Source organism: Chenopodium album, chromosome 3, assembly GCF_948465745.1.
Source record: "Chenopodium album chromosome 3, dcCheAlbu1.1, whole genome shotgun sequence".
Classification (NCBI taxonomy): domain Eukaryota; kingdom Viridiplantae; phylum Streptophyta; class Magnoliopsida; order Caryophyllales; family Amaranthaceae; genus Chenopodium; species Chenopodium album.
The window spans coordinates 58180813-58193710 of record NC_137836.1 but is presented as its reverse complement, the minus strand read 5'-3'; the positions used below and the strand labels follow the sequence as shown (position 1 = coordinate 58193710).

Here is a 12898-nt window from a genome sequence, read left to right as displayed (position 1 = left end):
CTTTATTCCGTTTCAAGTTACTAACTTGATCGTCGGAGGCGGAGCTCCAACCATCCGGAGTCTCCGTTGTTTTGCAGGTACAGCTCAGCCGGATCAGACTTCGTGACGTAACTCTCCCAAGGGACAAAAACACCCAAAACAATCATTGTATATTGTCCCTATATACAAACACCATTAGAAATTTGATACATCAATAGAAAATGGGAGAAAATAAATAGTCAAATATAAATTGAATTTAATGGAACTTGTGTCTATTATTTTAGCCAATAGAAACATGACAAATTAGAGTTGTATGTAGGGACCATATACAATAATTGTATGTGTAGCCACTAACCGAGCAAATTATGTTTTTTTTGTTTCTCTAGACTGTTTAATGCAGATCATTAAAATTTTAATTTTTTGTAAGAACATAATTTCTTTTCTTCCTTATTTTTAATAGTTTAGGTTAAGGGCCTGTACTGTTCTCATACGTTTATTTTCAGTTTAATTCAACTCAATTCAGTTCAGTTTAATTCAACTCAATTCAGTTCAGTTCACTTCAACTAAATTCAGTTCAGCCCTTAATTTTCTTCTCTTATAAAATATTCAGCTCAGTTCAGCTCAACTCAGTTCAGTCTATGAGAACAGGAGTCTTGAGATCACTTGCTAAATTGTTGTTTACCTTTCATCTAAAAACAAAACCAACCAAATAATAATAATAATAATAATAATAATAACATAGAAAACCCACCCTAAAGAGTAAGGACAATTCCGTAACTTTCTATACCGCCCTACCTTCCCCTCAAAAGCCACCTTCCACTATTCATTAAGCGAACCTTCCTTTCCACCCTCACAAAACAAATTTATTATTTTTAAAAATAAATTAAATAATTCACTCCCTTTGAAAGTTGGCCACGTCATGTCCTTTCCAAATTTGACATGTCACTCCTTGGCCCCACTTCTTCAAACAATAAAGCGAAATTAAAAAATTCAAAAAAAAAAAAAAAAAAACTCCATTATATAAAACCCCTCAAAACCCTGAAAAATGACCAAAAATAAAAAATAAAAAACTCAAAAACTAAAAACACCTCCCACCAAACTCTACTCGCCATTTGCCTTTTCTCTTTCTCGTTCCATTCCAACATTCCAGCAAAAAAAAAACACAAATTTCCACCTAAACGCTACGTTTAATCACAGTACCAAAACGCTGCGTTTGACCAAAATGTCACCGGCGGCGGGACCAATGTCACCGTCAGAAGGAGTAGCTCCGGCAATATCACCGGCATTCACCGGTACCGGAGTCTTAACCCCTTCACAAAAAGACAAAGTCATTGAATGGTACAGAGGCGAGTTCGCCGCTTCAAACGCGATCATCGACGCTCTCTGCCACCACCTCGTCCAGATCAACGGCGGCTCCGGCGATATTCCGGCGGATTACGACGGTGTTTTCTCTGCGATCCACCGGAGACGGCTTAACTGGATTCCTGTGCTTCAGATGCAGAAATACTTTACCATCTCTGATGTCGCTCATGAACTCCGGAAAGCCGCCGCCAAAAGGGAGAAGGTTGTTGTGTCGGAATCGAGAGCCGACGAGAATGATCTCGATGAGAAGAAATTGATTGCGAAGAATGATCTCGAGAAAGAGGTTGTTGTTGATAATGATGATGGTGTTAAATGTAATGGTAATGGTAATGGTAATGGTTGTGTTAGTGAAGGAGAAGATTCACCTGATAGTGATATCACTGACACAGGTAAGTACTAAATAAAAACCTTCATTTTTTTTGCTTCAAAATTTCCATTTTTTTTATTCATTATTTTTTTTAAATTAATTTTAGCAATTTTCATTCGAATATTCTTTTTTCTTATGCGTTTTTTTTTCTTTGGGTAGTTTTCAACTTTTCATACAAATTATCGTAGATATTTGCAATTTGTTATTTTCTTGTTTATTTTTTTTCTCCAGTTTTAAACTTTTAATACTACCTCCGGTCCAAATTACTCGCGGGGTATTATTTGTGAGATATAAAATATTCCAAAGTTATGAGTAATTTGGACCGGAGGTAGTATTAAAAAAATGGAAGTGCTAAAAAGTGTGACGAGAATTAGGAAATGCTTGAAAAAATACAATTTTTTTTTTTGATAAATAGGAAACTAAGATTAAATCACAAAAACGTTGATATATTTCCGTAAAAAGTAAAATTTTCTTTTTGTGGTAATATAATTAGAAAAGGTTTTTGTTATTCAAAGACTTTAGGGTATTGTAATCATTAAGCTTATTTTGCCACGATGTTAATTATGCAATTTTATTTTAATTTTTTTTATTTTTTATGATGGCTTTGTTATTATGGTCTGGTTTGATAGGCAGTGATAATTGAAAAACATTATTGTACGTAAAAAAAAATTATTCTATTGGAATACCAATTACAGAGTATAAGTAGTCAAATATAAGCATTTAATAGTATATGGTATTGAATTAAAAGGGTAGGCAAAATACATACCAAGTGCATATGATAAATTACTGATTGTAGATTGTCTACTAGACAGACAATTAACAAGTATTACCTCTGTTACATATTATTTGCAACGATTTAATATAAAATAGAAGGAAAAATATCTAATCGTTGGAGTAAATAATATGTAACGGATTTACAAAATTACATACAGAGTAGTATTGATTACTAAAATTATTTATTGTCTGCTAAATAGACCGTTAACATGTTATTTTGTCGCTTGTAAAAGAAGTACAGCCGTAAAAAAGCCGACGTGTACATAACAAATCTACCTTTGTACCACTAATCATCGTCTCGTTTAGCGTTGAGTCTGCCTTCACATTGGAGAAATCACCAATTAATTAATTACTTAAGACGTTAATAAAACAAGAAGTTAGCATTAATTATTAATTAACATAGACGTACGTCATAAAGTGTGGCAGGAAATTTTAGTTATAAAATTAAAATATCATTAATTAAAAATTAAACTAAAAATCATGATTCAGAGATCCGAAATTCAATGCGAGATCACAACACAAATGAAATACGGAGGAGTACTAATAATGATGTTTTTGGCCGGCTAGAACTTGTTTGTTTGCGGAAATGGTAACACGCATGTTTTTTTTATTCCATTTTTTTCCATATAATTTTATTTAGTTTAGTTTATCTTTAATTTAATTTAATTAATTAAATAAAATCAGCATTGAGAAGAAGAATCCAGAATCCTTTTAACAATGCTGAAAATGAAACGCACCACCTTTTATACCCAACCACACAGGTCACTACTTACAAATTATTAGGGCAGTTCAGCTGAAAATGTCACCTAATTCATCTGATTGTTTGGTTTTTTTTTTTTTTTTTTTTTTTTTTTTTTTTTTTTTGAATTTTTTACTATAATTTGAATAATTAACACATTTATAATGTCCTTGCTTGATAATTTTAAAGAGCTAGTCCACTTTATAAACTCGACTTTGTTGCCTTAAACATAAATTGAAAAGTGTAAATATAAATTTTAATAAAACACTTTTCACTAATTATGATGTCATCGGTACAAAAAGCGACGATTTTTACAAAGCTACTTTGATCTTCTTTCTTATTAATCCAATATATTTTTTACTTTGACGTCACCACAAGACAATCAAATAGTCATCTAGTAACAAGATCTCTTTAAGGATAAAATAATTTTTGTAGCTTCATAAAATATTTATTGCCACCTTCATCAATCAATAAAAATTATAACCCATAACAAGTAGGTAAACTTGAAAAGTTCCAAAAAAAAAAAAAAAAAAAAAAAAAAGGTGGGAGTGTGGAATTAGTAAGACGGACTTTCATGAAAATAAGATTCCGAAGGCATAATCCATGCTTTTATTGGTCCCCATTTAGAGACCTTCCTAGTGTTCTGCCTTGCTGGATCATCAATGATGTAATGCCTTCATTTTTAAGTTTCTTTTTTATTTTGTCTTTTGGCCTCATTCTTAGGTTTATATATTTATAGGCTACTAAAGTAGTTCGGTGGATTTATTATTATTATTATTATTATTATGAGAAATAAAGCCATTAATCACTATCCCATAAACAACAGATTTAGTCACCTTAAATATTGGAGTACAAACATTACCTATAACTAAAAAGGTATGACACTAAATTTGGTATACATTAATACATAAAAACACGAATATGAACTTGCACACGACTATTAAACCATATCCCGGGGTGTATGATCAAGCTAAGTATTAAGAGCATTTTCCGGTACACCCGTTGTATACGGAAAATGCTCGTTAAAACATTTCCCGAGGAATAGGATTAACTATTTTCCGGAGATCGAGGTTGGTTTTATGACGTAATATGTAACAGTTTCAGAGTTCAGACTGTAAGGTTGTAGTGTTAACAGGTTAGTTTTGTTTTGAGGGTATAAAATATCAAATGACGTTTTTCTTCTTCTGGGATTGAGATGTGTGCTTCTATAATTTATTTTGGGCGGCGGGTTTTGCGGGCCGTTGGATCTTTCAGCCAGTGATTGTGTGTTAATCACAAACCTTTTGATTAAATTGCGTTTGTTGACCCTTTGATGTTTGACATTTTAGATTCCTTTTCCTAACTTTGATTCCTTCAACTAAGTAGACTTTTAAAAATGTGAAACTTTGAAAATTACTATGTAAATAATGTTGGAAAAGTACATTTTCAGATCCCTAAACAAATGTCATTTATGTAGCAAATGTTTGAAGATTCTATGTAACATGTGGAGCTGATTTTTCTCAACAAGCTCTGTTTCGAAACGGTTAGGTTTCTGTAAGGACAAGGGAGAGAATATATTGTAATGACGTACATTTGTTTAAGCCGGAAAATTGTCCTTAAAACCTTTAATGAGTGAACTGTTGTTGTTGGACTTGGGTCAAGGAGTTATTTTTTCATGTTTTGCTTGTTATTTGTGGCTTCTATTAATCATTTAGCCAGACTGATTCTTTGATGGGTGTAGTTGGCACACATAATCATATCGTGTGTCAAATGTTTGATCATGGTCTCGAACACTAAACTTAGATATGATCCAGACCAAAAAAATATTTAAAAAAAAAAAAAAAGCATAATATGATGTCGAAAAACAAAGAAATAAAATAAACTAGGTCTCCAAAACCTGAGTTCAGAACATTCATCTCTCAGTTGCTGTCACTCAGTTATGTGCTTCAGTGCTTATGTGGCTCAAATTTATCTGAACTAAATTTGAGGCATAAACAATGGCAGAGTCCAAGTTTGGCCGCATTTGGTGTAGTTAAAGTTTCCTATAGTAAAGTTTCATGAATAAATGAAGTACTGTACATTGTTTTTCTTTAAGATAATAGTGCATAACAATGACTTGTTTAGATATAGTCGAAGAGTTTATACCAGTAGTTCATGTTTTTTTACTGGTGACCTATCCTGATTGGCACCTTATAAAATGTTATGTTCTTTTTGGTAGCAATCTTATTTCATTTTGGGAAAATGCATTTTTCCAATGTTCTTCTAGATGATTTCCTGAGATCCCTCTTGTTCAATGACAATCTTTTAGCTTACCATTTAAATATCTGTCATATTTACAAAAAAAAGGTTGAAATGTTATGTTGCCATCATGTTAATCATGCTCACATTATTCAATAATCTTCTTTATGTAGTGATTTGATTAAATATTCATATCGGGTATATGTTGTGATTGCATGAATGCAGGTTCTCATGAAGTACAGCCATCTCTTGATCACATTGAAATATGTGATAATCATGAAGACTGTACTGCTCGTCGTGAGCAGATCAAATTGACAAAAGGTTTCGTAGCCAAGGAGCCAGTGAAAGGGCACATGGCGAGTTCTTCTGTCGAAAGTTGAACATTTTTATTTTTGTGTAGAGTATAGACCTGTATATGATATAGAAATTTGGTTATACTTCGAAACTTCGGAGTTTGTTATTGACTAAATGCTGCTTTTCGCAGGTGAATGTTGTAAAAGGTCTGAAGATGTACGAGAACATATTCACTGATCAGGAGCTTGTTAAGCTTAATGACTTTGTGGATGAGCTCCGAGCTGCTGGCCAAAACGGAGAACTCATAGGTATGATTTCTATTATCACTTCTGTTTTTTCCATGAAATTTGCTGATAAAAATGGTTTTACTAGACACTGGCTGTGGCTGTGTATTTATATGCAGGTGAAACATACATTTTGTTCAACAAACAGATGAAGGCGAACAAAAGGGAGCAGATTCAGCTTGGTGTTCCAATATTTGGACAAATTAAAGATGAGACCACTCAGCAGCCAAAGAGTAAGACTGAGATATAATAATACTTACATTTCTTACAAGGCAATTTTCCCAACTGCTAAAATTACCAAACCTATGCTTATGGAGCATTTTGTGTCGATATCTGCAGCTAATATTGAGGAAATACCGGCTTTCCTTCATAGCGTTATTGATCATCTTGTTCAATGGCAAGTATTACCGGAAAATAGAAAGCCCAATGGTTGTATTATCAACTTTTTTGATGAGGTAAAATTTCTCATCTTTGATGCATATGATCAAGAATAGTCTTTTACAGTTTTTACAAAATTCTAGAGATGATATTTTAAAGCAATTGATTAATGTTCCTATATCTGCTGTTCAGGGAGAATATTCTCAGCCCTTTCTCAAACCACCTCATTTGGACCAACCACTTTGCACTCTAATACTCTCTGAATCATCGATGTCATTTGGACGTACCCTTGTAAACGATGGTGACGGGAACTTCAAAGGGCAACTCATGCTTTCTGTGAAACAAGGGTAAGTTCTTATCAATTGTACTACATACTCAAGGCTTTATTTTTATGTTCTGTCAAACTCACATCAATTGGATGTGGCATTTTCATCATAATGGCAGATCTCTTCTTGTCATGAGGAACAACAGCGCGGACATGGCAAGACATGTCATGTGTGCATCTCCTAGCAAAAGGGTGAGCATCACTTTCTCCAGGGTTCGCCCTGACAGTCTGCACAACCAACATTCAACACCTCTCACTCCTCTGCCTCAAGCAATGACTATGTGGCAACCTGGGATGCCAATCCCACAAGCAATGTCAAATGGAGATATGGATATGATTCCAAAGTGGGGTGTTATCCGAGCTCCAGTTATGATGCTTGCTCCTGTGCGCCCTGTTGTTATGAACCCGAGAAGAATGCCCCGTGGTGGTGGGACTGGAGTGTTCTTGCCTTGGGCTGTTAGTTCAAGGAAACCCGCTAAGCATCTCCCTCCAAGAGCACAAAAGGGACGATACCTTCCATTCACTCGGGTGGAAGAGCATGTTTCAGACACCATGTCTGACCCGGGTGTGGAAGGAAGGGTGATGTGATTATGAAGTTATATCCGGGCAGCAGCAGCACCAGTCAGCCTGAGTAATGTACATCCTGCTGGAGGTGCCTCAAATTGTACAAACAAGGTATATGATGTTGCTTATGCCGACCCTAGCGATTTTCTTTAATTGTTATCTTTGGTTCAAGGAATAGATTTAGGTAGTAGTGCTGGTAATTTTGTAACCTTTTTCTGCTATGTTTTACTAGGCATTTGGTGGGTTTAAAGCATTGAGTTTGAGAATTGAGAGTTTGGGTGAGCCTGTATCAAAGGCGGAATTTTGTATCTATCTTTGTGAGCATTGTTTTTCACCCTTTTTTTCAGGTTGCACAATGCATATTTTAATTTTCTCTTTTGATACAACAAAGAACTCTAACAAAAGTTCAGTTCAGAAAAAAAAAAAGAAAAAAAAAAAGAGAGAGACAAGAGTAAGGGAAAAACCTCAAAGAAAACAGGACATGTCAAAGTTGAAAGTGATCATAGATTGTCGCATGGATTTCTTTTCCTTTTCTGCAACATTCGATCTCTTAACGTCAAGTTAAACAACAATGCAAGCAGTTTGCCATTGTTTATCTGGTGCAAATGAGGAGCTTATCTCTGTTAATGAAAATCAAACAAATGAAGAAGTAGAAATAAAAGCAACAGTCTTCCTTTACTCTACTAGTTAGATTGTCATTAAAGTTCATGTAATACTATCGTCAAGCATCACTAAATTTTATTTGATCTTCTAAAATTCTGTTGTACTATATTGCCTTATATTGGAACCAAAGAAAGATAGCCCTTTTATCACATGTTCCTATTTCCTATCATGTATATTCGGTTTTGTTAAAACCAATAACACTAGCTTATTGCAATTTATGTTCATCTTGATAAGAAAAGGTCCCTTACTTTTTATCAGGTCTTGTTAGATTCATACGAATGTTCCCAAAGACAACTACGCCATCGGCAATTAACTCGTTTAAATTAGTATCAGACTTGGTCATTTTAAATCATGTAATATAATATGAATTATGAACAAGTATTAGCTTACCATATTCAACTTCATTTAAATTGAGTTAAAGCAACCTTTTGCAAGTAACTTTGATCCGTTAAAGAGGGATCAAGTCATCAATCACGGTGGTTTGGTCTAATCGTGGGAATTTCATTTAGTGATTTGAAGGTATCAAGCTGAAAGTGAAAGTACACCCTAGTCATTGTAGGAAAATTTTACTCTCTTTTCTTCCTCATAGATGAGAATGTAAATAGGTTCAATACCTAAAGTAGGTACGTCGGCGTAGAGCCTTTGGATACGTTATATATCACTAGCCAAAAGACTGATTCATTTCGATTATTTTTTTCCCCTTCACATGTACCAACTTACATTACTTTATTTACCTTTCCTTGTATGTGTATCAACACTAAAAGTTTCTTTGTTCCTACCATCTTAGCTTCCCAATTAGCAACAAACAACAAAGGTAAATTTTAGGCAAGAACAATCTATTTTAAACTATCAAGATTCTCCGAACATGAAGAATTTGAGCTAATTTATCTCATTTAAGTATTCAATTGAACTTTTTTTTAATTCGTAAAAGTTAATTAAGCGCATATATTAAAAAAAAATAAAAAAATTCTCGAAACTAATGGAATACAAAAGTTTACTAGTCACACTCTCTTTATTATTGAAATGTAATGTTAGACTATTTATTTATATTATAAAAGAGCTAGAGTAGTGTCTGAAAGTCAATGAGACAATATTGTTGTAGTAGAATACCAATAATATCATCATGTCAAAAACTCAAAAAGCTAAAAGCCTAAAATAATGGGTAAGGAGAAGTTATAGAACATAAAAGATCATAAAAATGTACCAAAAACAATACAATAGTACATGAATTGATGAGTTAGTAACAAATATTCATCATGATTGGAAGGGAATTTGGTGAATGATGTAACAGAAATATGAAAAGGACATATCTTTGGATTAGGTCCATTTTATGAGGAGCACCATGTGTTGCTGTAATTCAAGGTTGCATCGTCTCCAATTATAGCGGCATTGGACCACTTTTTGTTATTCATTGCACTCTTGAAATTACAAATGCAACAAATGTAATCCCCTTTTGGTGCCTTCTGTTGGATTTGTCTTAGATTAGATATGCAGCTTTTATAGGTAGGCACTATTGCACTAAATAGTCACCGTTTTTTTTTTTTTTTTTTTTTTTTTTTTTTTTTTTTTTTTTAAGGTAAGTTGAAAGAACCTATTGAGTCTATTGAACCGACACCTTACATAAGTTTAGTCAGCCTTGCTCCATAAATCAACGATTGAAAGTAGAGGGGGAAGGTAAAGAAATCCCCTTACTTGTAACATTGTAATTTGACTATTATTTATATACCTATTCGGCATGTAAGCTATCTTGAGTAGCACTGATAATTTATGGATATATAAATATAGTCATGTAGTTATTTACTTGTTCGGTTCACCTTGATTTATACTTTCGAAAATAATAAATACTTGGTACATAATAATAATTCTTATATTTCAGTAATTAAAGTTTTATGCATAGTTACAACTTACAAGGCATGACACTTTGTATTGGATTTATCTTAGATTGGATGTACAACATTTTATGTAGGCACTTAGGGCTTGTTCTCATTGACTGAACTCAGCTGAACTGAACTGAACTAAACTGAACTGAACTGAACTGAACTGAATTGAATTGAATTGAGCTGAACTGAACTGAACTGAAATGAATTGAAATGAACATTTCATAAGAGAAGGAAATTAGGAGCTGAACTGAACTGAACTGAGCTGAACTGAACTGAGCTGAACTGAACCTGAATTTCAACGTAAGAGAACATTAGTGTTGTTAGAATAGTAGTTTAATTTTATAGGTGTCATATGCTATCCGTGTGTTCTTGTTCGTTGGAGGAGGTATAGGGATAAAGCTGCAATCAACGTAAGGATGCATGATGCATATGTGTTTGAAAATTGCAAAGTTTTGGCCACGTTGGAATCAACTCATAACCAACACGTCCTTTTGGATTTAAAGGCATGTTTGGTAAAATTAGTTGGATTAGTATTTATTAGTTGTGTAAATAGAAGCTAGATGTGAATTACTGCCTCCGTTACATATTATATGCAACGATTAGACATTTTTCCTCTGTACTTTATGTCAAATCGTTGCAAATAATATGTAATGGAGAAAGTACTTTTTAAGTAGTCATTTTCTTAATACGTTTACGTGGACCGTGTAACAGGGTAGGAAGTGATAGATTTGGAAATTTTCCGTACCATAAAAAAGAATAAAGTAGAAATATAAAAATAAAAAATAAATTAAAACAGAAAGTAAGAAGATAGGAAAAAAAAAACAACCGAGGGAATACATTATATGTGTACAATTTAGGGGACAAAAGCTCCAACAATAATCTAGCAAATTTTGAATTATTCTACCACATTGTAGGATCACGGATGAATTGATGCTCTAAAATCTATTAATGTCATTGCTTCATAATGAATCTATATAGAACAATGGTGTAGAATGAAATAAAATCAAGTGGTAAATATTAGTAACCTCAGTTGATTGAATAAAATCTGGCCTGCCTCTTTGGAATACTAGACCTTTAAGTAAGGTAGACATCTTTTATGACTTCTATATGTGAAAAGTAGTTAAATCTCTTTAGCAAATGAACTTTCTTTGGGATAAAGTAAACAAAAATGCTCTAACATGTTTCACGTACTTCTCCTTAAGATTAGTAGGTACATTGTGTTAATTTTGTGCACACGTTATATATACACACTTTTTTTTTTTTTTTTTTTAGAGAAGATCAATCTCTCTAATGAAAAAATATGAAGGAAAAAGAATTTATTATGTATACACCAAGAATATAATATAAGTTTATTTTAAAATCTTGCATTATGGTATAATCTTATTAATTGACGAATTTTCATGTGGCTAGCCACACGACCGGGACTACTGTATCCGGGACTACTATATCAAAGGTTATTCAATAGGTCGTCGGGGATTATTTGATCAGGGGTTATGTGGCCGAGGTTACTTAATCAAGGGTTATTAAGTTGGTCAGAAGTTACCTAATCAGTATTTTGATATGTATCATTTTGCCGCACGGTGTGCCTGGCCACACCAAAAAAAACAATGAAAATATCATTACATGAAATTTCTTCATTTTTTTTCCTTATAGCCACTTGTTAGATTTAAAATGATGTAAGTACTGTCAAAATCAAATAAATTTACTCCGTATTATTTTAAACACTTAACAATATTTTTAAGAACATTCTCAATTAATATGTGTGATTGTTAAATTTCGGGAAAGTATTATTCTTACATCGATCCATGCTAACTTGTTTCCTAAGTACAGAATCCAAGTGTTCACAAATCACAATATATAAAAGTATAGAGCTGAAAAATCACCTTAAACCGACTCATACAATTTAAACAAACAAGAAAAAAAAAAAAAGTTTTCCCTTCTTTACTAATTATGTTGAAAAGTTATAAATTTTTTCAGCCTTTTCTTTTTATACGAAGGATTTATAACTTTATTGTAAATATCAATCTCCTAGTTATAATCCTAGAAACTCTAAATAAAAAAAACCCTGAATTAGAGAACGACTTTACAGATTTAGTTAACGCAAAGGATTCCCCTGAGAATAGAAATGATCGAAAGGCTGTTGAAAATGAGGCAATTCTCCATCAAGAATGTTACGATAATTCGATTTCGAACGAGCAAGAGAAAGCTACAAAATCCGAGTGTCTAAAAGATGGTAAGGAGGTAAGAAAACGAGTTCGACATAAGAGGAATGTTGCACTAGACTTTACAAACGATGAAAGTAATTCACAAGAAAGGAAATATGAGGATGAAAATAACATGGTTACTAGACCGGAGACGCCCATATTTACTACAGGTTTTATTAATATAAATGTGAAATCGGATGAATATATTCGAAGTAGAAAGGAAGCTATGCAAAGAAATTATAATTTGGATATACAAAAATCATAGGAAATTCCATAGAAATTTACTTTAGTATGCATGTATGTGCTATGATTTTATTATTAATGGTCGTTTTATGATGTTGTTTCTATAAATCTTTAGCTCATCACATTTATTTTTCCATGCCATTTTAGCTTAATTGTTCTATTTAAAATTCAGGTAAACTATGATTTTAAAAAAGACTTAATTGGTTGAAGAGAGGACACAAAAAATTGTTTCAAATACTTACACTTTGTTTGGATTGCAAATAAGGAAGAAAAGGAAGGGGGGGAAAAGAGGAGGAAGGGAAGGGAAAAGAAAAGGAGGAGGAGGTGAGCTCCATTTTCCCTCTAAATCTTTCCAATGGAGGGATTATGTTTAATAAAGAGAGAGAGAAAATGGATCATTCCCTCCCCTTTCCCTTCTTTCCCCCGGCCCATTCTCTTACCCAAACAAGAGAGTTTGTCCCCCTCCCTTTCTCTTCTCTTCTTTCCCTTCCATTTCCTTTGTCCAAACAAAGTGTTAAGTTTCAACATAGAACTAATAATACGGTCAATACTCAATACTTCAATAGGTCACGACTCTCTCCTCCTTCCTTTCTTCAAAATCCTAGTCTCCATTGTTGAAATTGAA

General features: G+C 33.2%; 1 protein-coding gene across 1 annotated transcript; it reads left to right on the top strand.

Annotated features, from left to right (window-relative positions):
- The first annotated feature begins 1035 nt into the window (after window positions 1-1035).
- LOC145623998 (RNA demethylase ALKBH10B-like) lies at window positions 1036-7624 on the top strand. Its single transcript, XM_081676921.1, has 7 exons — window positions 1036-1730; window positions 5664-5794; window positions 5923-6040; window positions 6136-6249; window positions 6356-6471; window positions 6587-6741; window positions 6839-7624. The coding sequence occupies exons 1-7, from the start codon at window positions 1202-1204 to the stop codon at window positions 7305-7307; spliced, it is 1632 nt and encodes a 543-aa protein (XP_081533047.1). The 5' UTR covers window positions 1036-1201; the 3' UTR covers window positions 7308-7624.
- The last annotated feature ends 5274 nt before the right edge of the window (window positions 7625-12898 follow it).